Source organism: Trachypithecus francoisi, unplaced genomic scaffold (genome assembly GCF_009764315.1).
Source record: "Trachypithecus francoisi isolate TF-2019V2 unplaced genomic scaffold, Tfra_2.0 Lachesis_group12, whole genome shotgun sequence".
Lineage (NCBI taxonomy): Eukaryota > Metazoa > Chordata > Mammalia > Primates > Cercopithecidae > Trachypithecus > Trachypithecus francoisi.
In genome coordinates, this window is record NW_022681457.1 from 8,648,563 (window position 1) to 8,676,534 (window position 27,972).

Genomic DNA, 27,972 nt, shown 5'->3' on the forward strand with positions numbered 1-27,972 from the left:
CCCCAGGCTCAGCGATCCTCCCGCTGCTGCTTCCTGAGTAGCTGGGTCCTCAGGCTGCCGCTCCCGCGCCAGCATCCCTGCTGTGTTTATCTAGCAGGTGGTCACCTCACTCCTCGCCGGCCTGAGCACTCCGTCCCGCATCCCAGGCGGTGGCTTTAGGGAAGTCTCTGACGCTGAGCACAGGATGGACCCTCCTTCCCAAGTGAATGGCGAATAGAAAGGGAGAGGATGTCTATTCTGCTTTGTGGGCCGTCAGCATGAAATCGTACCTTCCGCCAGGCAGGGCCTTGCATTTCACATTCTAGTTTGCATCCCTGTTCCAGATAATTCCAGGGCTTTGGAATGATGCCTCAGTCTACTTAGCCGGTCTCGCCTCCCAAAGCCGAAAACAGAGGCCGTGGAAGCCAGGCTGAGACGCACAGGTCCCGCCGCGGCTCCTCCCTCTGTCTGTTCTAAAGGGTAAAGTCTCTCTGCCTCGCGCCCCGCCCGCTCCTCGCCCAAGCCCCGCCTACCTCCTCGCGAGTCCCGCCCAGCCCTGGCTTCTTTCCTGCGCGCGCAGCTTCGCGCAAACCCGGAAGCGGACCTCGTGGAGTGACTGTCCCATCGCCGCCGCGCGTGAGTTTCGCTTTGTGTTGTATTAAGTCTGCGCTTCCCAGGTCCCTGGCGCTTCTGTACCTGGGTCGTGGGGTCCCCACAAACCTGGAATTTCTCAGCCCTCTTCCTTCACCCAGAGCAAATTGCAACGACCCCGTGAGAGTCCGGGGGTCGCTTCCTTTTGGGTTTAAGGTCGTCCTGAGGCTCCTCCCGTCCTGGGTCTTTCTGCTATCGGGCAATGTATACATTTTCTATCATGTCGTTTTCCTGTTCTGAAACTTTTTCTGACTCCTCCCGCCTCGCGCTTTTTAAAGTCCTCCTATGAGAGGTGAATTCCCGCTCTGGGCGCCTCCCAGTCTCGACCTCGTCCGCCCCTGCAGCGCAGCGCTGCCCTCCCAGTCCCGAGGAGGCCGCGTCTTATGCCTGGTCCTGGGATCCTGCAGACCCTACCCTTGTCTTAAGGCGCCGTTGCCCCGTCACCTCCCTCCTCGTGCGGGCCCTGCTGCTCCCCAGGTTCCTCTACGCCGTCACCGCTTTCCCTGAACTCCCGTTGGGGAGATGCCCGGGGCCTGTCCTGTGATATGGGTTGTTCTTGCCTGCCCATCTCCAGCCCCTGGAAAATGCGCTCCCCTGGGATGCAGGTGTTTTACTCCAAACCTTCCTGTGTCTTAGTCCAAAGCCTCTGGTGATTGTGTGGGCCAAAGGGATCAGGAGACAGACGTAGAGCCGTAGAAAACCTGAGACAAAAAAAAAGAATAAGAAAGACTCATAACAGATAGCAAAGTAGAGGATGGGTGAGGGATTTGCCAAGAGACAGCAGATGTGGAGGGAAAAAAAGCAGGAGGAGAAAAGCAACTGGAGAAATGTAGAGAAAAGCTAGATGTACAGAGAGATGAAGGACAGCAAGGTAGGGAGAGGGGCAGCAAAGAGGGAGGCTCATCAGAGTGAGGGAGAGGAGAAGGGATTTGGAGCCGGGGCAGACAGAGCAGAGTGGTGCTGGTGGCAAGGAGAACAGAGGGAGAACCACAGCAGGGAGGACACCTGGGGATCTGGTGTTCCAGAGAGCGGATAAAGGGGGGTATAACAGGGAAGAGAGAATTTAAGAGGGAGAGCAAAGGAGGGACAGAGATGGTGTTTCGGGAAACTGAGGACTGGAGAGACCAATATGCCGGAGACAGAGGATGTTTATTCAAGGTAGGCACTGGCTCAGTGGATTTACATCTAAAAAGCTGAGCATTTCAACAAAGACAGAGTGGGCTTTTTATAAGCAGGCACACATTAGCAAAATAAAAGCAGTTAATCGTGCAATGATTGCTCACGTAATCTATACCATAGCATAACTTGTGACCTTGCATAGCTGGTGGTCTTGTAGCTGCAATGAAAGAAAAACAAGAACAGCTAAATACAGACTTTTTTTTTTCTTCACTCTTTTTTTTTTTTTTTTTTGAGACGGAGTCTCGCTCTGTAGCCCAGGCTGGAGTGCAGTGGCGCGATCTCGGCTCACTGCAAGCTCCGCCTCCCGGGTTCCCGCCATTCTCCTGCCTCAGCCTCCCAAGTAGCTGGGACTACAGGCGCCCGCCATCTCGCCTGACTAGTTTTTTGTATTTTTTAGTAGAGACGGGGTTTCACCGTGTTAGCCAGGATGGTCTCGATCTCGTGACCTCGTGATCCGCCCGTCTTGGCCTCCCAAAGTGCTGGGATTACAGGCTTGAGCCACCGCGCCCGGCCATTTCTTCACTCTTGTTCTAAAGTGGGGGTGTTCGACTTTGCAAACAGTGTTTGCAAAGTCGTTATCTTTTTTATTTATTTGTTATTATTTTTTTTTTTTTTGAGGCGGAGTCTCGCTCTGTCACCCAGGCTGGAGTGCAGTAGTGTAATCTCAGCTCACTGCAAGCCCCACCTCCTGGGTTCATGCCATTCTCCTGCCTTAGCCTCCTGAGTAGCTGGGACTACAGGTGCCCGCTACCACACACGGCTAATTTTTTTTTTTTTTTTTTTGGATTTTTTGTAGAGACAGGGTTTCACCGTGTTAGCCAGGATGGTCTCGATCTCCTGACCTCGTGATTCGCCCACCTCGGCCTCCCAAATTGCTGGGATTACAGGCGTGAGCCACTGCGCCTGCCCAGACCAAACTGTCCTTGAAGTGAGCTTGCTAGGCAGAGGAAAACATGTTCTTTTCTTTCTAACCCTTGCTTTGCCTGTTAATTTTCTTGGAGTGAATGAATGCAGATTGATTTTTTAAATTTCTGCCTCAGTTTTCTCCCTTTGCTGCTTTTCATAAATAAGATTTTAATGGAAACCACCACTATTACTTGATTCTTCACGAAAGAGCAGGTTTTCTTCTTTAGGCACAGGCTGATATTTATATAGAGCTATTAGCTGAGTGGTAGTCTGCCTGGTTACAATTGCTTCTATAGTTGACTGAATGTTCTTAACAAGGAGAGGTAAAATTATTCACCAGGTGAAAACTTGAGGTTATAGCATATATAAGGTTAGTTATTTCCTGAGTCACAAATTGAGCAGGTGGTCTGATTAGAAGTATAAGTCTTTTTTTTTTTTTTTTTTGGAGAAGGAGTTTCACTCTTATTGCCTAGGCTGGAGTGCAATGGCATGATCATGGCTCACCACAACCTCCACCTCCTTGGTTCAAGAGATTCTCCTGCCTGAGCCTCCTGAAAGGCTGTGATTACAGGCATGCACCACCATGCCTAGTTAATTTTGTATTTTTTTGGATACGGGGTTTCTCCATGTTGGTGAGGCTGGTCTCGAACTCCCGACCTCAGGTGATCCACCCGACTTGGCCTCGAAAAGGACTGGAATTACAAGCCTGAGCGACCACTACTGGCCTTTATAAATACAAGTTCTTTTTTTTTTTTTTTTTGAGACGGACTCTCTCTCTTTTGGCCCAGGCTGGAGTGCAGTGGTGCGATCTTGGCTCACTGCAAGCTCCGCCTCCCGGTTTCACGCCATTCTCCTGCCTCAGCCTCTGGACTAGCTGGGACTACAGGTGCCCGCCACCGCGCCCGGCTAATTTTTTGTATTTTTAGTACAGACCGGTTTCACGGTGTTAGCCAGGATGGTCTCGATCTCCTGACCTTGTGATCCACCCGCCTCAGCCTCCCAAAGTGCTGGGATTACAGGCGTGAGCCACCGCGCCTGGCTGGAAAACTACTACTCTTAAGATTTCTTTTTTTTTTTTTTTTTTTTTTTGAGACGGAGTCTTGCTCTGCCACCCAGGCTGGAGTGCAGTGGCCGGATCTCATCTCACTGCAAGCTCCGCCTCCCGGGTTTACGCCATTCTCCTGTCTCAGCCTCCGGAGTAGCTGGGACTACAGGCGCCCGCCACCTGGCCCGGCTAGTTTTTTGTATTTTTAGTAGAGACGGGGTTTCACCGTGTTAGCCAGGATGGTCTCGATCTCCTGACCTCGTGATCCGCCCGTCTCGGCCTCCCAAAGTGCTGGGATTACAGGCTTGAGCCACCACGCCCGGCCTACTCTTAAGATTTCTAACCACATTTACTTGCTTGACTAGTCCTCAAGCTTCAGCTGTGGGTAGACTCGTCAGCTTCCAGTGTGTGACTAGAGCAGGGCTTGTCGTCCCCTCAAGCTTCAGCCATGCATAGACTGGTCAGCCTCTTGAGTGACCAGAACAGGGGTGTCGTCCTCAGCAGCAGCTTGGTCTCATCTCAGGATCAGCCCAGTTGGATGATCTGGGTCTTCCTGGCTGGTCCACTTGTCCTGAGCTGCTGGTTTCAGCTGACTGTGGTGGATCTAAGGCACGATTCCTGCAAGTTTAACAGCAGTGGGTGTGGTCAAGATTACAGTATAGGGCACATCCTATATGGGTCCTAGAGAAGCTGGATTCTACTTTTTAACCTAAACAGAGTCTCCAGGTTTAAAGGGGTGTACTGGATCTGTCAGACTTACGGGCATTCTTTCTCGTATTCAGTGATGGACTTCTTGCATGGCTATTCTTAAAGCCTGCATTTGCTTTCTTAAAGTTAATCCTGTAGTTCTTGGAGATCACTTTTAATTTGACTTGTGTTTGTGGGAGGCAGACTGAACAAACTCTCATAAGGTGAATACCTAGTTTGTTTGGTGAGGGTGCACCTGACTCCAAGAAGGACCATTGGAAAGACCTGATCTTATCTCAGATGCGTTTCTTGGCAAGATTTCTTCAGTAGCTGCTTGAGTGTCCAGTTCATGCATTTTACTTTCCTTGAACTTTGCGGCTGACTTCTATTTGTGTAACTTCTATTTTATTTTTAGTAGTCTTGTAAAATCTTGCACCATTTCAGCTACAGATGCCAGCCTATTTTGTGACTTAAAAGTTAGAGGCAGTCCAAACCTGGGGATAATGTCTTTTATCAGTATTTTAGTCACTTCTTCTGCTTTCTCTGTCCTGGTGGGAAGGCCTTAACTTATCCTGAAAAGGTACAACTAAGCACTAGCATATACCAATAGCCTCTGGCATGGGGCAGTTCAGTAAAGTTTATAAGCAAGTTTTCACAAGGCCTGGCTCCTACTTCGTGAATTCTTGGGGCTGAGTGGGCCCCTGCCGTGGGTTATTCTGAGCTCAGGTTAAGCATTGTTCACAAATGGCTGGAGTGACAGCAGAGAGCCACGGCACATAGAAATGGCATTTTCGTGGCCTGGTGCAGTGGCTCACGCCTGTAATCCCAGCACTTTGGGAGGCCAAGGCAGGCAGATTATGAGGTCCAGGTTTCAAGACCAGTCTGACCAACATGGTCACAACCCATCTCTCCTAAAAATACAAAAAAAAATCTGATCGTGTTGATGGGCACCTCTAATCTCAGGTAGTAGGGAGGCTGAGGCAGAAGAAACTCTTGAACCCGGGAAGCAGAGGTTGCAGTAAGCCGAGATCGGGCCACTGCACTCCAGCCTGGGCGAGAGAGCAAGACTCCGTCTCAAAAACAAAAAAAAAGGAAAGAAAGAAATGGCACTACATAAAGTTTCTAATGCTGTTTTTCTTATAGGAGCTTCTTGGTGAATTTGCTTCACAAACTTAGGAGCTAACATCTTTGGAATGGCTAGTCTGCTATAGAAGAACTTCTACCACTTTCTTTTAATATATTTTTCATCTTGTTGGGCACCCCAGGCTCGATGATTTGGAGTATAACTTGGATCCTCTTGGAGAGGAGGTTCTGGGAGGAAAGGCATAGCTAAGGTTTCCTCTTTAAAATGTGGCGTAATCATTGCTGCCCGCATTGCAACCTGAACACGGGTTGCTCCTGGTTTTAATTCTGCTACTGGTGTATGATTTACAGCTAACCCAGGTGGGTTGTCCTCAGCCTATACTCCAGGAATTTCTTTAACTAAGTGAAATAATAATTTTTGTTCTTCTTGCATATGAGGCTGCATTGGTGCCTGAAAAAGGAGCTGGGTGCTGTGGCTCACTCCTTAATCCCACCATTTTCAGATACTGGGGCAGGAGATTGCTTGAGTACAGGAGTTCGAGGCCAGCCTGGCAACATAGTGAGACTTTGTCTTGGCCAAAAATAAATAAATAAAATTAACCAGGAATGATAGTGCACACCTGTACTCCCCACTACTCTGGAGGCTGAGGCAGGAGGATCACTTGAGCCCAGGAAATCCAGGCTACTGTCAGCCAAGATCATGCCACTGCACTGCAGCCTGGTCAACAGAGCGAGACCCTGTCTGAAAAGAATAAAAGGGGTGGGTGAGTTTGGGTTCAGATGAGTGGGTGAATTCGTTGGATATGATTACCTGTGACATGTTGACTTCTGTGTATACAATGTAATAACTTAAAACTTGTTTAAATTATACAGATGAGATTGAGAATTTTAAAATTCCTATCTATGAGACATGTACATCCTATAAATCTTGGCATAGAGGTCAGCTTCTACTTGGAATCCCTATTCAGCCAGACGGCAATGACTTATTCAGTTGTGAATTACTCTGTTCCTTTTTTGCAGGGTGGGGTAGGAAGTGGTGCAGTGCAGTGGGAAAAAAAATCAGTTTCTGTTATAACATAATACTTTTTTTTTTTTTTTTTTGAGACGGAGTCTTGCTCTGCCACCCAGGCTGGAGTGCAGTGGCCGGATCTCAGCTCACTGCAAGCTCCGTCTCCCGGGTTTATGCCATTCTCCTGCCTCAGCCTCCCGAGTAGCTGGGACTACAGGCGCCCGCCTCGTCGCCCGGCTAGTTTTTTGTATTTTTAAGTAGAGACAGGGTTTCACCGTATTAGCCAGGATGGTCTCGATCTCCTGACCTCGTGATCCGCCCGTGTCGGCCTCCCAAAGTGCTGGGATTACAGGCTTGAGCCACCGCGCCCGGCCAACATAATACTTTTAATTAAATTAATTAATAATTGATATTTTGTGACTGGGCCTGGCTCTGTTGCCCAGGATGGAGTGCAGTATGATCTCTTCTAACTGCAGCCTCGACCTCCTGGACTCAAGCGATCCTCCTACCTCAGCTTCCTAAGTAGCTGGGATCACAGGCGTGAGCCACCAAGTCAGGCAAGTTTTGTATTTTTTTAAATAAAAACAGGTTTCACTACGTTTCCCGGGCTGGTCTCAAAATCCTGGGAGGCTCAGAGGATCTTTCTGCCTTGGCCTCCCAAAATAACTGGGATTACAGGGATAAGCCACCACACCTTGCCTACGTAATACTTTTTAAAAGGGACATGAAAACATGATTGCTCATGCCAGTAACCCCAGCACTTTGGGAGATGGAGGTAAGTGGGTCACCTAAGGTGAGGAGTTCAAGACCAGCCTGGCCAACATGGTGAAACCTGGTCTCTACTAAAAGTACAAAGGTTAGCCAGGCGTGGTGGTGTACACCTGTAGTCACAGCTAATGGGGAGGCTGAGGCGTGAGAATCACTTAAACCTGGGAGGTAGTGGTTGCAGTGAGCAGAAATCATGCCACTGCACTGCAGCCTGGGTGGGAGAGTGGGTCTCCATCTCACAAAAACAAGCAACAAAAAATAAAATGAAGAACAAAAGGGACATCAAAAGTGCTTTTGTGCTCATGTGTAATAGATTTACTTTATTTTCTTTCTGTTTCCTCTTCATTTCTTTCTTTATTCTTTTGGGGAGGGGGGCAGAATCTTACGCAGTCACCCAGGCTGGAGTGTAGTGGCATGATCTCAGTTCACTGCAACCTCTGCCTCCTGATTTCAAGCGATTCTTTTGCCTCAAACTCTCAAATATGTGGGACTACAGGCCCGCACCCCCATGCCCAGCTAATTTTTGTACTCTTAGCAGAGATGGGGTTTCACCGTGTTGGCCAGGCTGGCCTTGAACTCCTGACCTCAGGTGATCCACCCACCTTGGCCTCCCAAAAGTGCTGAGGTTATAGGCGAGAGCAACCATGCCCAGCCAAGATAAATCTTAGTTTTCAAAATTTCTTTTTAAATACCTAATCACAGAGAGGAGGCTGCAGTGCCAAGTGGAGGAAGCAGGATCTGAAGCGTGAATAGTGGCTGGGTGGGCACCGTGGCTGGGATCACCACAATCGACACAGTGAAGTGTGAGATCCAGGTTCTGCAGCAGCAGGCAGATGATGAAGAGGAGTGAGCTGAGCACCTCCAGCAAGGAGTTGAGGTAGAAAGGCGGGCCTGGGAACAGGCTGAGGCTGAGGTGGCTTCCTTGAACCATAGGACCCAGCTGGTTAAAGAGGAGCTGGACTGTGCTCAGGAGCGCCTGGACACTGCCCTGCAAAAGCTGGGAGAAGTGGAAAAAGCTGCTGAGGAGAGTGACAGAGGTATAAAAGTTATTGAAAACCAGGCCTTAAAAGATGAAGAAAAGATGGAACTTCAGGAAATCCAACTCAAAGAAGCTAAGCACATTACAGAAGAGGCAGATAGAAAGTGTGAAGAGGTGGTTCATAAGCTGGTGATCATTGAAGGAGACATGGAAGGCACAGAAGAACAAGCTGAGCTGGCTGAGTCTCGTTGCCGAGAGATGGATGAGCAGATCAGACTGATGGACCAGAACCTGAAGTGTCTTGAGTGCAGCTGAAGAAAAGTACTCTCAAAAAGAAGACAAATGTGAGGAAGAGGTGAAGATTCTTACTGATAATCTCAAAGAGGCAGAGACCTGTGGTGAGTTTGCTGAGAGATCGGTAGCCAAACTGGAAAAGACAATTGATGACTTGGAAGATAAAGTGAAATGCACCGAAGAGGAACACCTCTGTACGCAAAGGATGCGGGACCAGACTCTGCTTGACCTGAATGAGATGTAGAACACGCCAGTCCCCACCTGCTGCTGCTCCTTCCTCTGACCCTGACTCCGCCTAAGGCCAGCCTGCCTGAAGCTGACTCTTATTTTCTTTTTTTTTTTGAGATGGAGTCTCGCTCTGTTGCCCAGGCTGGAGTGCAGTGATGCAATTTCGGCTCACTGCAAGCTCTGTCTCCCGGGTTCACGCCATTCTCCTGCCTCAGCCTCCTGAGTAGCTGGGGCTACAGGTGCCCACCACTACACCCGGCTAATTTTTTTGTCTTTTTTAGTAGAGACGGGGTTTCACCGTGTTAGCCAGGATGGTCTCGATCTCCTGACCTCATGATCCGCCCGCCTTGGCCTCCCGAAGTGCTGGGATTACAGGCGTGAGCCACCGCACCCGGTGTGAAGCTGACTGTTAACTGAGGGCTGATCTTTAACTGGAAGGCTGCTTTCTCTTTTTGCCACCCTCTTCTCCCCTCCCTCTTTCACCAAACTGTCTCTGCCTCTCCCTGGAGATTCCAGCTGGGCTGGAGACTTGAGAACTTTTGAAACAGCATTTAAGGGAATGTGAGCATAATGCATAATGTCTTTAAAATGCATGTTGTGATGTAAAAATAATAATAATAATAATCACTTCTGAAAGATGCCTTTGTCACATACTATAATCAGCTCACATCATTTTTTTTCTGTACAAGTATATTTTCCAGTTATTTTCCTGTTGACCCCAGAATTTGTTAGATTTTTTAGAAAACAATTTCAAAATAGTTTCTATTTGAAACTAGTTGTGTCTCGTTCAGATCGAGGTCTGCATGCTTTCTAGTCTTTATTATTTGATGGAAAACTTTGGTACCTAATACAGAAGGTTGATTGTGTCAGTGTGTACCTGGTAAAGATATCAGTGACCTTTTACCTTAACGTCAAAATGTAGTTTAACCAGTTAGGCTATTTTTCAGTTTTCTTTTCTTCTGTCATCTGTGAAAATACCGAGGTGTGAGCTATTAAGTGCATGCTTCCCTCAAGGCCCTCTAGTCCCTTCTGGACTAATGTTGAAAGATGGGATGGATTGGCATGGAACTGTTGGGGTGGCCAGATCCAACACCAGGCTGTCGGGGCTACAAAGTCCAGCGGAGTCAAAGGAATGAGAAAAGACAAGTTAAGGATGCATAAGGTGGGTCCAGGGGGCCAACGCTAGTATGGAGGCTGCAAAAGACCCGAGCTCTGGAAGCCCACACTAGTTATTGGTGGTCAAACAAAGAAGCAGGTGGTGGGACTGTGGGGGTTGAAAGGAAGTGGTGCATCCAGCACATGATCTACAGGTCTGTCAGTTTAGCATTTATATGGAACATGTTCTGCTACTTGGGATCATGGGGAACATGTTCTTCTAGTTTAAGATACAGTCATTCTCTGAGCCTGGAAGTGCTAGAAGCAAGGAACCAGCAAGTCTAGGCACATTCCAGAGGCCATGAGGGATTTTATTTCCTGAGCCCTGGATTCCATCCAAGCCATGAGGGGTTTGTGGGGGAAAGAATGAGAGATCAGACTGTGGCTGTGTCTATGTAGAAAGAAGAAGACATAAGACACTCCATTTTGTTCTGTACTAAGAAAAATTATTCTGCCTTGAGATGCTGTTAATCTGTAACCCTAGCCCCAACCCTGTGCACACAGAAACATATGCTGTGTTGACTAAAGGTTTAATGGATTTAGGGCTGTGCAGGATGTGCTTTGTTAAAAATGTGTTTGCAGGCAGTATGCCTGGTAAAAATCATTGCCATTCTCCAGTCTCAAATACCCAGGGACACAATGCACTGCAGAAGGCCGCATGGACCTCTGCCCAAGAAAGCCTGGGTATTGTCCAAGGTTTCTCCACACTGAGACAGCCTGAGATATGGCCTCGTGGGAAGGGAAAGACCTTCCATGCTCGACACCCGTAAACGGTCTTTGCTGAAGAGGATTAGTGAAAGAGGAAGGCCTCTTTGCAGTTGAGATACCCCAAAAATAAAATCAAATAAATTTTTTAAAAATGCAAAGGAATGGAAGAAACAGAGGTGTAGACTCAGACAGAGACAATCTTTGGGGCCTTTCTCTGTGTTAGGATATCACAGCTAAATCTAAACCAGGTCATGTCAGTCCCTGTCAGGGAACCCTCCACCAGCTTCCCGTGTTCCCCAGGACAAAAGCCCAACTCCTCACTGTGGCTCCACAGCCCTATGACCAGGGCCCCTGCCAGTGTCCAGCCTCCTCCTGGGAGCTTGCCCTCATCTCCTGATTCCCTCTGCCGCAGTCACATTTGCTTTTCTGTTTTCCCAGATATCAAAACCCTTCCTGTCTCAGGTCATTGTCTCTGCTCTTACCCTATGTCCCTAAATGATCATGGCACTGTCCCTTTTCTCCTCCTTCAGGTCTAGGCTCAGAGCTGTCTCCCACGCCCTCCCACCACTATCTGAAGTTCCCTCTGCCCTTCATTTTCTATCATGTTACTTACGTTTTATTATCTCTGCATCAATCACATCAGAAATGCTTGCTTTTTTTTTTTGCTTTTTTTTTTTTTTAAATAGTCTCTATTATCCAGGCTGTGAGTGCAGTCTCATGATCTTGGCTCACTGCAACCTCCGTTTCCTGGGTTCGAGTGATTCTTGTGCCTCAGCATCCCAAGTAGCTGAGATTGCCAGCACACCCAGCTAATTATTGTATTTGTATTTTATTTTATTTTTGAGTCTCACACTGTCACTCAGGCTGAAGTGCAGTGGCATGATCTTAGCTCAGTGCAACTGCCACCTCCTGGGTTCAAGCAATTCTCTTAACTCTGCCTCTTGAGTAGCTGGGATTACAGACACCCACAAAACCCAGTTACTTTTTAAATTCAGACACCCACGAAACTCAGTTACTTTTTAAATTTTTCGTAGAGAAGGAGTTTCACCATGTTGACCAGGCTAGTCTCAAACTTCTGACCTCGAGTAATCCACCCTTCTCAGCCTTCCAGACTGCCAGTACTACAGACATGAGCCACTGTACCTGGCTCAGTTTTTCTATTTTTAGTAGAGACAGGGTATCACCGTGTTGGCCAGGCTGGTCTCAAACTCCTGAGCCAAAGAGATCCTCACACCTAAGCCTTCTAAGTAGCTGGGACCACAGACACACAGACGTGCACAACCATGCCTGGCTAAGTTTTTGCATTTTTGGTAGAAATGGGGTTTCACCATGTTGCCCAGGCTGGTCTCAAACTCCTGAGCTCAAGAGATCTACGTGCCTCGGCCTCCTAGAGTGCTGGGATGACAGGCATGAGCCACTGCACCCAGCCTCTGCATGGGGTTTGGTCAGGGCTGGGTCTGTGCCCTGAAGGGGAGCTCGTTCCAGCCCAGGTTCCCACTGCTGCAGCATGTATGTGGGCTCCTCCAGGAGAGAAGTGGGAGTTTTCCTGTTGGAGTTTATTGTCCCTGGTGGAGTGGGCAGTAGAGGGGACCATATTTCCCAGGGTGAGGTCTCCTTCGTATGTTTCATTGTGTCACAGGGAGGGGGTGTGTAGATTTGAGCAATAAACAACATATTTCTGACTTTCAGGATTGACTTCTAAAGAATCCTCGTATGTAAGGAAGAAACCCAGAAGAGGAAGAGGAAAGCAAAGGAGTCAGGGATGGCTCTTTCTCAGGTGAGATGACATTTTCAGTGGATTTTTCTGTCTCCTTCCTATCAGAAATGCTGGGACCGCCTCTGGATGCACTGTCAGCTCTCTGTAGACCAGGATTAGAGCAACTGTCAATGGAAGTCTATCGGGAACCTGGCACCCGATATTTCAACGTGGGTTCTTTTCTATTTTCCTTAAGTGTTGGCCGGTCTGAGAAATAAAGGGAAAGAGTACAAAGAGAAATTTGAAAGCTGTGTGTCTGGGGGAGACATGACATGTCGGCAGGTTCTGTGATGCTCCCCAAGCTGCAAAAACAAGTTTTTATTAGTGATTTTCAAAAGGGAGGGAGTGTACGAATAGGATGTGGGTCACAGAGATCACATGCTTCACAAGGTAATAAAATGTTACAAGGCAACTGAGGCAGAGCAAGATCACAGGATCAGGGTGAAATTAAAATTGCTGTTGAAGTTTCAGGCACGCATTGTCATTGATAACATCTTATCAGGAGACAGGGTTTGAGAGCAGACAACCAGTTTCACTAAAAATTTACTAGGCGGGAATTTCCTCGTCCTAATAGGCCTGGGAGCACTACAGGAGACCGGGGCTTATTTCATCCCTTATGTGCAACCGTAAAAGACAGACATTCCTGCAGTGGCCATTTTAGAGGTCTACCCCTAGGAACGCATTCTCTTTCTCAGAGCTGTTCCTTGCTGAGAAAAAGAATTCAGTAATAGTTCTCCTATTTGCTTTCGAAGGAAGAGAAATATGGATTTGTTCTGCCCGGCTCTCAGGCACTCAGACCTAATGGTTATCTCCCTTGCTCCCTGAACATCGCTGTTACCCTGTTTTCTTTTCAAGGTGCCCAGATTTCATATTGTTTAAACACACAGGTTTTACGAACAATTTGTGTAGTTAACACAATCATCACAGGGTCGTAAGGTGACATACATCCTCGGCTTATGAAGATGATGGGATTAAGAGATTAAAGACAGGCCTAGGAAATCTCAAGGGTATTGATTGGAGAAGTCCATCAATAAATGTCCATGAAATCTTCACAGTTTATGTTCAGAGATTGCAGTAAAGACAGGTGTAAGAAATTATAAAAGCATTAATTTGGGGAACTAATAAATGTTCATGAAATCTTCACAATTTATGTTCTTCTGCCATGGCTTCAGCCAGTCCCTCCGTTCAGGGTCCCTGACTTCCCGCAACAGAAGTCATGTATTAATATGCACACAGTCTGTGGTAAATTCTAGAAAAGGTGACCAATATAGAGAAATGTTTCTGCCTGATTTTTTACTACGTTTTTAAGTAATTCAGTGAGTTACTGTGTTTCTGACTCCAAAAATCTTGCTAATTAGAATGGAAAGTTATTACACAGACATGAACGATAGAAGATGTTTTATCCCATCATTATTTTAAGAATATGAAATCAACCTCAATAATAGGAGATTCATTAAGCCATTTTTAGCACATTAAGCTCATGGAGACTGCGGTGTTACTGGGGAGAGACTTGTGAAACAGGTGTTTTCATTAAAAATGATTTTAATTATTATTATAATAATATTATTTTACTTTAAATATACAAAGTCTTGCTGTGTCACCCAGGCTGAAGTGCAGTACATGATCTTGGCTCATGGCAACCTCCACCTTCTGGGTTGAAGGATTCTCCTGCCTCAGCCTCCCGAGTAGCTGGGATTAAAGGCACGTGTCACCATGCCTAGCTAATTTTGTTGTATTTTTATTAGTGATGGGTATCACCATGTTGGCCAAGCTGGTCTCAAACTACTGACCTCAGGTGATATGCCCGCCTCAGCCTCCTGGAGGGCTGGGTTTACAGGTGCAAGCCACTGTGCCCAGCCCCAATGATTATTATTAAATGTATATTTTTCTATTTAAACATCACATGATGAATATATTTGTTTTGTGGTAACACTCCAAGCAAAGCTGCAGCTTAGACTCTTGGCCATAAGGCATCTCCTTTCCTGGTCACATCCTCCACCCTCCTTCCAACCTCACTGGGGAGCTAGTTGTCAGAGTAAGTCTCGTACACGTGTATTTCAGCATCATTATGAGACTTTAGAGAAAAGTTTGCAGTAAATTTAAAAACAAATAACTTTTTTACAAAAATTAGCTGGGCGTGGTGGCACATGCCTGTAATCCCAGCTACTCAGGAAGCTGAGGCAGGAGAATCACTGGAACCTTGGAGGCGGACGTTGTCATGAGCTGAGATTGTGCCACTGCACTCCAACCTAGGCACAGAGCAAGACTCCGTCTCAAAAAAAAAAAAAAAAATGATATTTATGTTTTCACTTTAGGTTTGGGGCTACATGTGAAGGTTTGTGACACAGGTAAACTAGTGTCATCGGGATTTGTTGTACAGATTATTGCATCACTCTGGTGTTAAGCCCTATACTCAATAGCTATTTTTTATTTATTTACTTTTTTGAGACTGAGTTTTGCTCTTGTTGCCCAGGCTGGAGTATAATGGCGTGATCTCAGCTCACTGCAACCTCCTCCTCCTGGGTTCGAGTGATTCCTTTGCCTCAGCCTCCTGAGTAGCTGAAATTGCAGGGGCCTGCTATCATGCCTGGCTAATTTTTGTATTTTTAGTAGAGACAGGGTTTCACCATGTTGGGCCAGGCTGATCTTGAACTCCTGACTCGTGATGCACCTGCCTCGGCCTCACAAAGTGGTGGGATTACAGGCGTGAGCCACCTTGTCCGGCCCCCAATAGTTATTTTTTCTGCTCCTCTCCTTCCACCCTCCACCCTCAAGTAGACAGCAGTGTCTGTTTCCTTCTTGATGTTCCACTAAATATTTTACTTTGATATTTGATGCTGCTAGCTGTGAAAATTTACATGTTCTCACGTTAGTAAATGTGGCTAGGTTGCTGTTTGCCATCTGTATTGGAAATTAGCTGAATGACAACATGTGGGTCCTTTGCAATTTTTCCCTGTATAAAGAGTGCCATAGTGGCTGCCTCGGTGCAGGCCTGCATTCCTACAGATATCCGAAGATTCCTCCAGGTCAGGCAGGTGAAAGGTGATTGCTTCCTCTAGGATGGGCATTTCCTGTTTTCTTAGATCTGACAAGATTTTCCCTGCCCCCAACTGCCAATGTATCTTTTTTTTTTTTTTTTTTTTTTTTTGTTGAGATGGAGTCTCGCTCTGTCGCCCAGGCTGGAGTGCAGTGGCCGGATCTCAGCTCACTGCAAGCTCCGCCTCCCGGGTTCCCGCCATTCTCCTGCCTCAGCCTCCGAAGTAGCTGGGACTACAGGCGCCCGCCACCTCGCCTGGCTAGTTTTTTGCATTTTTTTTTTTTAGTAGAGACGGGGTTTCACTGTGTTAGCCAGGATGGTCTCGATCTCCTGACCTCGTGATCCACCCGTGTCAGCCTCCCAAAGTGCTGGGATTACAGGCTTGAGCCACCATGCCCGGCCGCCAATGTATCCTTTTCCAGCAAGATGGGATTCTTCTTCAGTTCAACATAACTTGCTACTTCTTATATTTTTAAAGCCTTTATATATATATACACACCCACACACACAATACACACACACACACACATATGCGTACATATTCACACACACAAATGTATATATTTTGAACAACTTTTCCATTTTGAAAATCTGGGGAAAATGACAACCCTTTGTATTACCGTGTAGTTTTTTGTGAGTCTGTGTAGGTTTATTTTGTTGAAATATATATGTATAATGGATTTTCATACTTTGAGTAATCTAGTTTTCATGTATTTTATTTTATTTTGAGACTGGGTCTCACTGTGTTGCCCAGGCTGGAGCACAGTGGCACGATCTCAGCTCACTAAGCTTCACCCTCAGGCTCAAGCCATCCTACTACCTCAGCTCCCAAGTAGCAGGAACCACAGGTGGCTGCCACCATGCTTGGCTAATTTTATTATTATTATTATTATTATTATTATTATTATTTGAGACGGAGTCTCACTCTGTCGCCAGGGCTGGAGTGCAGTGGCCGAATCTCAGCTCACTGCAAGCTCCGCCTCCCGGGTACACGCCATTCTCCTGCCTCAGCCTCCCAAGTAGCTGGGACTACAGGTGCCCACCACCTCGCCCGGCTAGTTTTTTGTATTTTTTAGTAGAGACGGGGTTTCACAGTGTTAGCCAAGATGATCTCGATCTCCTGACCTCGTGATCCGCCCGTCTCAGCCTCCCAAAGTGCTGGGATTACAGGCTTGAGCCACCGCGCCTGGCCTAATTTTTTTTTTTTTTTTGAGATGGAGTCTCCGTTGTCCAGACTGGAGTGCAGTTGCATGATTGCAAATCATTGCAACCTCTGGCTTATGGGATCAAGCAATTCTCCTGTGTCAGCCTCCCGGGTGACTGGGATTAACAGGCAGGTGCCACCATGCCCAGCCATATTTTAGTTTCTGATGTTTCACTGTGGACATTGTCATCACTGAAGACATCACTCATACTCTGCCTCATCTAGATACTGAATGTCACTTGGTGAGTCAATAAAAGTTTCTGGGCCAGGCATGGTGGATCACGCCTGTAATTCCAGCACTTTGAGAGGCTGAGTCAGAGAGATAACAAGGTCGGGAGTTTGAGACCAACCTAGCCAATATGGTGAAAGCCCGTTTCTGCTAAAAATACAAAAATTAACTGGTCGTGGTGGTGCATGCCTGTAATTTCAACTACTCAGGAGGCTAAGGCAGGAGAATCGCTTGATCCTGGGAGGTGGAGGTTGCAGTGAGCAGAAACTACATCATTGCACTCCAGCCTGGGCAAGAGAGTGAGATGCCATCTCAAAAAAAAAAAAAAAAAAGTTTAGTAAAACACAACTGGGAAGACAAAATGTGGTGAGAAATCCCTCACTCAGATTTGCTAGAACATTCACTGCATTTAAATCCACACTTTCCCCTCTCTCCTCTTCTCATTTTCTGTAAAGATAAGAACTCCTCCCATAACCATTTCCTTAAAATGTGTTTTCATTTCAGGTTTTACTGACCTTCAGGGATGTGGCCATAGAATTCTCTCAGGAGGAGTGGAAATGCCTGGACCCTGCTCAGAGGACTCTGTACAGAGAAGTGATGTTGGAGAATTATAGGAACCTGGTTTCCCTGGGTGAGGATAACTTCCCTCTTCGGGATGTGCCCTTTGCATATCTTTGTATTTTCTTTCTTTTTTTTTTTTTGAGATGGAGTCTTGGTCTGTTGCCCAGGTTAGAGTGCCGTGGCATGATCTTGGCTCACTGCAAGCTCTGCCTTTCGGGTTCACGTGGTTCTCCTGCCTCAGCCTCTCAAGTAGCTGGGACTACAGGCGCCCACCGACATACCCAGCTAATTTTTTGTATTATTTTTAGTAGAGACAGGGTTTCACCATGTTAACCAGGATGGTCTCGAATTTGTATTCCTGACGTCGTGATGACACACCTTGGCCTCCCAAAGTGCTGGGATTACAGGTGTGAGCCACCGTGCCTGGCCCAGATTTTCTCTTTTTCTTAGATACAGTGTCTCTCTCTGTCACCCAGTGTAGAGTGCGATGGTGTGATCATGGCTCACTGCAATCTTGAATTCCTTGGCTCAAATGATTGTCCCACCTCAGCCTCCCCAAGTAGCTGGTACAGGTGCATGCCACCATGTCAGGCAACTTTTTTAGTTTGTTTTTTCTCCAGACAGGGTCCTGCTGTGTTGTTGAAATTCATCCTGATCTCCTGGGCTCAAGAGATCCTCAGTCTCCCGAGTAGCTGGGATTACAGGCACCAACCCCCATACCTAATCATTGGCTTTTATTTTTGAAATGTTTGCATATGTGCAGACAGGCCTCATGGCTGACGCCTGTAATCCCAGCACTTTGGGAAGCCAAACTGGGTGGCTTACAATGTCAGGAGATCAAGACCAGCCTGGGCAACATGGTGAAACTCTGTCTCTTCTAAAAACACAAAAATCAAGTGGATGTGGTGGCACGTGCCTATAATCACAGCTACTTGAGAGGCTGAGGCAACAAAATCACATGAACCAGGGAGTCAGAGGTTGCAGTGAGCCAAGATCACCACTGCATTCCAGCCGGGCGACATAGCGAGACTCCGTATCAAAAAAAAAAAAAAATTGCATATGTGTGTCCTTAAGGCTGAGTCTATAAGTCTCTTGTAGACAACATGTAGTTGGTTCCTGTTGATTCAGCCAGTCTTTGACTTCTGAATACAGAGTTAAATACTTACAGTTCAAGTATTACTGATGGAGAAGACCTTTCGTTTGTGAATTTGTTACATTTTGTCTGTATTTCTTGTAGTTTTTTTTGTTCTTCATTCTCATTTCCTAATTTTTGGGTTTAATTCCATTTTTGTGTAGACATGCTTTGACTCCCTTCCTATTTACTTTTTTCTTTCTTTGTTTATGCTGGAATCTCACTCTGTTGCCAAGGCTACAGTGCAGTGGTACAATCTTGGCTCACCACAGCGAGCTCCGCCTCTCAGGCTCAAATGATTCTTGTTCCCCAGTGGCTCATGCCTCTAATTCCAGCACTGTGGGAGGCCAAGGCAGGCAAATCCCCTGAGGTCAGGAGTTCAAAACCAGCCTGGCTAACATGGCAAAACTCCGTCTCTACTAAAAATACAAAAATTAGCTGGACACCATGGTGGGCACGTGTAATCCTGCTGCTCAAGAGTCTTACCCAGGAGAGTTGCTTGAACCCAAGAGGTGGAAGTTTCAGTGAGCCAACATTGCGCCACTGCACTGCAGCCTGGGTGACAGCACGAGACTCTGTCTCAAAAAAAAAAAGAAAAAAAAATCATAACCTGCAAAAGCTACTCTTTATCCACTAGAACTCTTTATTTATGTCAGAATTATTTCTGTGTATGTTGCATTTTCATTAACATGTATGTACAGTGTGTTTTCATTCTTTTTTCTTCTAAATAACAGAAAAAAAGTTGATTTATGGAGAAAAGGTACACTTATACCAGTTTCTGTATCTGTCCTTTCATTTGCCTATTCATGTATTTATTTATATTTATTTATTTGTTGATGAGATGAAGTTTTGTTCTTGTCGCCCGTGCTGGAGTGCAATGGTACAATCTCGGGACATTCCAACCTCCAACTTGTGGGTTCAAGCGATTCTCCTGCCTCAGTGTCCCAAGTAGCTGGGATTACAGGCATGTGCCACCACGCCTGGCTAATTTTGTAGTTTTTTTTTTTTTTTTGAGACAGAGTCTAGCTCTGTCGCCCAGGCTGGAGTGCAGTGGCACGATCTCAGCTCACTGCAAGCTCCGCCTCCCGGGTTTACGCCATTCTCCTGCCTCAGGCTCCCAAGTAGCTGGGACTACAGGCGCCCGCCATCTCGCCCGGCTAGTTTTTTGTATTTTTTAGTAGAGACGGGGTTTCACCGTGTGGACCAGGATGGTCTCGATCTCCTGACCTCGTGATCCACCCGTCTCGGCCTCCCAAAGTGCTGGGATTACAGGCTTGAGCCACCGTGCCCGGCAATTTTGTATTTTAATAGACACAGGGTTTCTCCTTTTTGGTCATGCTGGTCTCGAACCCCTGTCCTCAAGTGATCCCTCAACCTTGGCCTCCTAAACTGCTGGGATTACCAGTGTGAACCACCGCACCCAGCCTGTGTGTCATTTTATTTACTTTTACTGGAGAACATTGTGTATATTTGTGGGTTGGAGTTACTCTTTAGAGTTTTTTCATTTCTTTTTTTATTTTTTCTTAAGACAGAGTCTTGGTCTGTCACCCAGGCTGCAGTGTGGTGGTGTGATCTTGGCTAACTGCAACATCTGCCTCCCAGGTCCAAGTGATTCTTCTCCTTCAGTCTCCCAAGTAGCTGGGACTACAGGCACGTGCCACCACACCTGGCTAATTTTTTCTTTTTTTTTTTCTTTTTTTGGTAGAAACAGGGATTCACCCTCTTAGCCAGGATGGTCTTGATCTCCCTACCTTGTGATCCTCCTGCCTCAGCCTCCCATAGTGCTGGGATTACAGGCATGAACCACCATGCCTGGCCGGCCTCAAAATTTTTAAAACACGTTATTGCTATAGATGGCTGCAAGTATTGCAAGATTTATAGAACAGGCTCTAAACTTCCTTTGTTTAATCAGATATGTCAGCCTTTGGTGATGTTGATGATGAGATGCTCCTGTTCCTGACTTAATCGTTTCACTGACAGAAATAGCTTAGACTGGCCAGCGGAGTTGGCTTATGCCTCTAATCTCAGCAGTTTGGGATGCCAAGGTGGGTGGATCACTTGAAGTCAGGAGTTTGAGACCAGTCTGGCCAACATGGTGAAACCTCAAATCTATTAAATACAAGAAATTGGCTGGGTGTGGTGGCTCAAGCCTGTAATTCCAGCACTTTGGGAGACCAAGAGGGGAAGATCACCTGAGTTCAGGAGTTCAAGGCTAGCCTGGCCAACGTGGTGAAACCCCGTCTCTACTAAAAATACAAAAATTAGCTGGGCGTGGTGGCTCATGGCTGTTATCCCAAGTACTTGAGAGGCTGAGGCAGGAGAATCACTTGAACCTGGGAGGTGGAGGTTGTAGTGAGCCAAGATTGCCCCACTACACTCCAGTCCAGGCGACAAAGTAAGTCTCTGTGCTAAGGCAAGAGAATCTCTTGAGGCAAGTGAATTGTGCCACTACACTCCAGCCTGGGTGATAGAGTGTGACTCGGTCCCAAAAACAAACAGCAAAAGAGATAGCTTAAACTGGGAGGCTTCAGACATAGAAAATTATTTCTCATGAATTTGGAAAGGGGGAAATCCAAGAGCAAGGTGCCAGTCAAATTGTTCCTGGTGAGAGCCTTCTTCATGATTTAGCCCAGCCATCTTCCTGCCGTGTCCTGACATGGGGGAAAGATGAACAGTAAATGGGCTCCTTAATATCTCTTTTTATGAAAGCACAAGACCTGTTCACCAGTATTCAACACCCATGACCAGATTCTCTCAAAGGCCCCATCTGCAGAACATCCTATTGGAGAATAAGAACTCTGAACACGGCTTTTAGACAATAGGACCATTCAGACCAGGGAGCCTGCATCATATTTTTGATGTTTTTGTTGTGCAATTTGATTTATACAATGTTTTCTCTGATCTCAGTTTAAACATTTTCCCAGTACACATTCTATGATTTCTATTTTGTGCATAGTGAACTAGATAATTAAGGCCAACAATGCATACGTATATAGAATTGCTGCATTGCCTGGCTGTTTCATAAATGTAGTTGTGACATCATAATTGCACCCTCTGACACTGTTAGTCAATTATTTATTTATTTATGTATTTTGAGATGAAGTCTCACCCTCTCACTCAGGCTGGACTGCAGTGGTGCAATCTCGGCTCACTACAACCTCCACCTCCTGGGTTCAAGCGATTCTCCTGCCTCAGCCTTCCAAGTAGCTGGGATTACAGGCACCTGCCACCATACCCAGCAAATTTTTTTGTATTTTTAGTAGAGTTGGGATTTCACCATGTTGGCCAGGCTACTCTTGAACTCCTGACCTCATAATCCTCCCGCCTCAGCCTCCCAAAGTGCTGGGATTATAGACCTGAGCCACCGTGCCCGGCCGTTAGTCAATTCTTATTCCTTATAATGTTGTGTACTTTTTGACCTCATAAATCAGAAGGTAATGATCTTAACATATATTTCCATTCTTATATTGTGTGCTGGTGGAAAGTAGAAGTTTGGCGTTTTTTTAAACAGCGAATTGTTTAGAATTTTGCAGATTGTATAAATGTACTTATTATTTGCTTGCTGGTTTTATGGGTTACAATGTTTTACTAATTAATTTCTATGTTTGTGCATAAGGCTTTTCGGTATGTAGTACGCAGTATAACTGACACAGTCCACTAGTTAATGTCACAAAGTGCCACCGGATGCTGTGGCTCACACATGCCATCTCAGGACTTTGGGAGGCTAAGGCAGGTGGATCACTTGAGGTGAAAAGTTTGAGACCAACCTGGCCAAATGTTGAAACCCTATCTCTACTAAAAATACAAAAATTAGCGAAGCGTGGTGGTGTGTGCCTATAATCCCAAGTACATAGGAGGCTGAGGCAGGAGAATGGCTTGAATCCAAAAGGTGGAGGTTGCAGTGAGCCAAAATTGGGCCATTGAATTCCAACTGGTTGTGACAGAGTGAAACTTCATCTCAAAAATATAAAAATAAAGAATTTTTAAAAAAATGTCATAACGTGGGCCGGGCGCGGTGGCTCAAGCCTCTAATCCCCGCACTTTGGGAGTCCGAGACGGGCGGATCACGAGGTCAGCAGTTCGAGACTATCCTGGCTAACACGGTGAAACCCCGTCTCTACTAAAAAATACAAAAAGCTAGCCGGGTGAGGTGGCGGGCGCCTGTAGTCCCAGCTACTCGGGAGGCTGAGGCAGGAGAATGGCGTAAACTCGGGAGGCGGAGCTTGCAGTGAGCTGAGATCCTGCCACTGTACTCTAGCCCGGGCGACAGAACGAGACTCCATTTCAAAAAAAAAAAAAAAAAAGAAGTCATAACGTGCCTTTTCTGCAAGGACGTAGGTAATTTCATGACAGTTATTCAGAAAAACATTGTATTAACTTTTCTTTTGTTTTGTTTTTTGAGATGGAGTCTCGCTTTGTTGCCCAGGCTGAAGCGCAGTGGTGCAATCTCGACTCACTGCTACCTCTGCCTCTAGTGTTCAAATAATTCTTGTGCCTCAGCCTCCCGAGTAGGTGGGACTACAGATGTGGGCCACCACACCTGGCTAAATTTTGTAATCTTTTCTTATCTTCTCAGTGCTATGATTGTTTGACAATACAGAATTTCCATTGATTTTGGTTATCCTCACATGAGCTTGTTGTGAATTATTTACCAATATAGTATATCATGTGGTCCTTTAGCATTTATTTGTATACAGTAAATATGCTGTAAATATGAATAATATATACTTTTCATTGATGTGACAGTGATATGTTTTTTACAAACTGTGAGGCATTTTAGGGTCACAATGGAAAACTATTCCTTACTTTAGGATACACGTTTGTGCCCTGTCATTCTTTGTCACGATATTGGAAACTGGCTTCCATAAAAGTAATTTGAAGCACATGTAACTGCCCTTTATTTGTTAAAGAATCTTATGCTTTTCTGTTCCTAAGCTTTGAGGGTCATGTTTGGAAAGTTTAAAATAAGTATTGTTTTTTTGTATCATATTTACACATTTCAGCATTATTTACCATCTGTACTTAATTTGAAACCATTTGGTGTTTATACTTTGTAGATATCTCTTCCAAATGCACAATGAAGGAGGTCTTGTCAACAGCGCAAGGCAATAGAGAAGTGTTCCACACAGGGACATTGCAAAGACATGAAAGTCATCACTTTGGAGATTTTTGTTTCCAGGATATTCATAAATATATTCATGATGTTGACTTTCAGTGGCAAGAAGATGAAAGAAATGACCATGAAGCACCCATGACAAAAATAAAAAAGTTGACATGTAGTACAGACCTATATGATCAAAGTCATGCTGGAAACAAACCTATTAAAGATCAGTTTGGATTAAACTTTCATTCGCATCTGCCTGAACTGCACATATTTCACACTGAAGAGAAAATTGATAATCAAGTTGAAAAGTCTATCAATGATGCTTCCTTGGTTTCAACAGCCCAAATAATTTCTTGTAGTCCCAAAACCCATATTTCTAATAACTATGGGAATAATTTCCTGAATTCTTCATTACTCACACAAAAGCAGGAAGTACAAGTGAGAGAAAGATCTTTCCAATGCAATGAGAGTGGCAAAGCCTATAATTATAGCTCACTCTTAAGGAAACATCAGATAATCCATTTAGGAAAGAAACAATATAAATGTGATGTATGTGGCAAGGTCTTTAATCGGAAGCGAGACCTTGCATGCCATCATACAAGTCACACTGGTGAGAAACCTTACAAATGTGAAGAATGTGACAAAACTTTCCGTTTCAAATCAAGCCTTGGAAAACATAGGAGAATTCATGCTGGAGACAAACTGTACAAGTGTAATGAGTGTCGCAAGACCTTTAGTCCGAAGTCATACCTTATGTGCCATCATAGACTTCCTACTGGAGAGCAACCTTACAAATGTGAAGAATGTGACAAAGCTTTCCATTTGAAATTAGACCTTGAAGGACATAGGAGAATTCATACTGGAGGGAAACCATACAAGTGTAATGAGTGTGGCAAGACCTTTACTCAGAAGAAATCCCTTACGTGCCATCGAAGACTTCATACTGGAGAGACACCTTACAAGTGTAATGAGTGTGGCAAGACCTTTCGTCATAGGTCATCCTTTACATGCCATCGTAGACATCATACTGGAGAGAAACCTTACAAGTGTAATGAGTGTGGCAAGGCCTTTACTCAGAAGTCATCCCTTATATGCCATTGTAGACTTCATACTGGAGGGAAACCATACAAGTGTAATGAGTGTGGCAAGACCTTTACTCGGAAGAAATCCCTTACATGCCATCGTAGACTTCATACTGGAGAGACACCTTACAAGTGTAATGAGTGTGGCAAGACCTTTACTCAGAAGTCATCCCTTACATGCCATCGTAGACTTCATACGGGAGAGAAACCTTACAAGTGTAATGAGTGTGGCAAGACCTTTACTAATAAGTCATACCTTACATACCATTGTAGACTTCATACAGGAGCAAAACCTTACAAGTGTAATGAGTGTGGCAAGACCTTTAGTAGTAAGTCATACCTTACATGCCATTGTAGACTTCACACTGGAGAGAAACCTTACAAATGCGAAGAATGTGACAGAGCTTTCCATTTCAAATCAAGCCATGAAAGACATAGGAGAATTCATGCTGGAGACAAACCGTACACGTGTAATGAGTGTGGCAAGACCTTTAGTCAGAAGTCATGCCTTAAATACCATTGTAGACTTCATACTGGAGGGAAACCTTACAAATGCGAAGAATGTGACAAAGCTTTCCGTTTGAAATTAGACCTTGAAGGACATAGGAGAGTTCATACTGGAGGGAAACCATACAAGTGTAATGAGTGTGGCAAGACCTTTACTCGGAAGTCATCCCTTACGTGCCATCGTAGACTTCATACTGGAGGGACACCATACAAGTGTAATGAGTGTGGCAAGACCTTTACTCGGCAGTCATCCCTCACATGCCATCGTAGACTTCATACGGGAGAGAAACCTTACAAGTGTAATGAGTGTGGCAAGACCTTTAGTCAGAAGTCATGCCTTACATACCATTGTAGACTTCATACTGGAGAGAAACCTTACAGATGTGAAGAATGTGACAAAGCTTACAGTTTCAAATCAAACCTTGGAATACATCAGAAAATTCACACTGAAGAGAATCCTTACAAGTGTAATGAGTGCAGCAAGATCTTCAGCTGGATGTCATCCCTTACATGCCATCATAGACTTGCTACTGGAGAGAAACCTTACAAATGTGGAGAATGTGACAAAGCTTTCCATTTGAAATTAGACCTTGAAGGACATAGGAGGATTCATACTGGAGAGAAACCATACAAGTGTAATGAGTGTGGTAAGACCTTTACTCGGAAGTCATCCCTTACATGCCATTGTAGACTTCATACTGGAGAGAAACCTTACAAGTGTAATGAGTGTGGCAAGACCTTTCGTCATAAGTCATCCCTTACATGCCATCATAGACTTCATACGGGAGAGAAACCTTACAAGTGTAATGAGTGTGGCAAGACCTTTAGTCACAAGTCACCCCTTACATGGCATCGTAGACTTCATACGGGAGAGAAACCTTACAAGTGTAATGAGTGTGGCAAGACCTTTAGTCAGAAGTCATACCTGGCCGGGCGCAGTGGCTCAAGCCTGTAATCCCAGCACTTTGGGTGGCCGAGACGGGCGGATCACAAGGTCAGGAGATCGAGACCATCCTGGCTAACACGGTGAAACCCCCGTCTCTACTAAAAAATACAAAAAAAAAAACTAGCCAGGCGAGGTGGCGGGCGCCTGTAGTCCCAGCTACTTGGGAGGCTGAGACAGGAGAATGGCGTGATCCCAGGAGGTGGAGCTTGCAGTGAGCTGAGATCCGGCCACTACACTCCTGCCTGGGCGACAGAGTGAGACTCCAACTCAAAAAAAAAGGAAGTCATACCTTACATGCCATCATAGACTTCATAGTGGAGAGAAACCTTACAAGCGTAATGAATGTGGTAAGGTTTTTAATCACCAAGGACACCTTGCACGTCATCATAGAATTCATACTGGAGTGAAACCTTTGGAATACAAACCATGTGTCAAAGTTTACCGTCGCAAATCAAGCCTGGAATGACAGGAGAATTCATACTGGAGAGAAAGCTTACAAATATGAAGAATGTCAGAAAGTTTTCAGTCACACATCAAACCTGGAAAGACACAGGAGAATTCATACTGGAGAGAAACCATAAAAATGTAAGAGTTTGTGACAAGGCTTTCAGGCATGATTCGCACCTGGCACAATATCCTAGAATTAACATTGGAGATAAACCTTACAAGTGTAATGAGTGAGACAATCTTTAGTGGGCAGTCAACACTTGTTTACCATCAGGCAATCCATGGTGTTGGGAAACTTTACTAATGCTATGATTGTCACAAAGTTTTCAGTAACCCTACAGACATTGTGAATCATTGGAGAATCCATAATGAAGATAGATCATACCAGTGTAATAAATTTGGCGAAGTTTTCAGACATCGTTCATACCTTGCAGTTCATCGGCAAACTCATGCTGGAGAGAAACTTAACAAATGTCATGACTGTGGCAAGATCTTCAGTCAAGCTTCATCTTATGCAAAACATAGGAGAATTCATACAGGAGAAAAACTTCACAAATGTGATGTTTGTGGCAAAGCCTTCACTTCACACCTCATTAGACATCAGAGAATGCATACTGGACAGAAATCTTACAAATGTCATCAGTGTACCAAGGTCTTCAGTCTGAGTTCACTCCTTGCAGAATATCAGAAAATTCATGTTGGAGGTAGTTGTTCCAAATGCAGTGAGTAGAGCAAACAATCAAGCATTAATTGACGTTAGAGTCAATTCAGCATTGACTTGAGTTTGAGTTGACTTAACGTTGAATTCAAGCATTAATTGACCTTAAAGTGTTTATCTTAAGAGGATTGGGCCAGGCACAGTGGTTCACAGCTGTAATCCGAGTGCTTTGGGAGGCCAAGTTTGGTGGACCACTTGAGGTCAGGAGTTTGAGATCAGTCTGGCCAACAGGTGTGAACCATTTTCCCAGCCTCTTTTTTGTTTCTTTAACAAAAACTGATAGGGATTTTTATGGGTATCATGTTGAATCTAAATAATGTTGGGTTATATAATCATTTAACAATTTTAATTTTTCCAATCAATATGGGTTGTAGCTCTTATGTTTTTAATCATTTCAATCAGTGTTTGTAGATTTCAAGGTACAAACTTCTGACCTTTTTACATTTCTTTCTTTTTTTTTTTTTGAGGCGAAATCTCGCTCTGTCGCCCAGGCTGTAGTGCAGTGGTGTGATCTCGGCTTACTGCAAGCTCCGCCTCCTGGGTTGATGCCATTCTCCTGCCTCAGCCTCCCGAGTAGC

General features: G+C 45.3%; 2 protein-coding genes and 1 pseudogene across 6 annotated transcripts in view; all 3 read left to right on the top strand.

The window, feature by feature from the left end:
- Positions 1-27,972, top strand: part of LOC117093601 (zinc finger protein 761-like) — a 174,369-nt gene that overhangs the window by 104,061 nt on the left and 42,336 nt on the right. The gene's annotated exons all lie outside the window — the stretch shown is intronic.
- On the top strand, positions 543-27,912 carry LOC117093602 (zinc finger protein 813-like). 5 transcript variants are annotated; one of them, XM_033228924.1, is made up of 5 exons: positions 583-615; positions 12,494-12,597; positions 17,402-17,528; positions 23,648-24,992; positions 25,665-26,254. In XM_033228924.1, the coding sequence occupies exons 2-5, from the start codon at positions 12,496-12,498 to the stop codon at positions 26,236-26,238; spliced, it is 2,148 nt and encodes a 715-aa protein (XP_033084815.1). In that variant the 5' UTR covers positions 583-615; positions 12,494-12,495; the 3' UTR covers positions 26,239-26,254. The 5 variants fall into 5 exon arrangements, with proteins under 5 accessions (XP_033084813.1, XP_033084815.1, XP_033084814.1 ...); XM_033228923.1 differs by having other exon boundaries at positions 23,648-24,320; positions 24,489-26,254; XM_033228922.1 differs by lacking the exon at positions 12,494-12,597 and adding an exon at positions 12,361-12,448 and having other exon boundaries at positions 543-615; positions 23,648-26,254.
- LOC117093652 lies at positions 571-8,904 on the top strand (annotated as a pseudogene).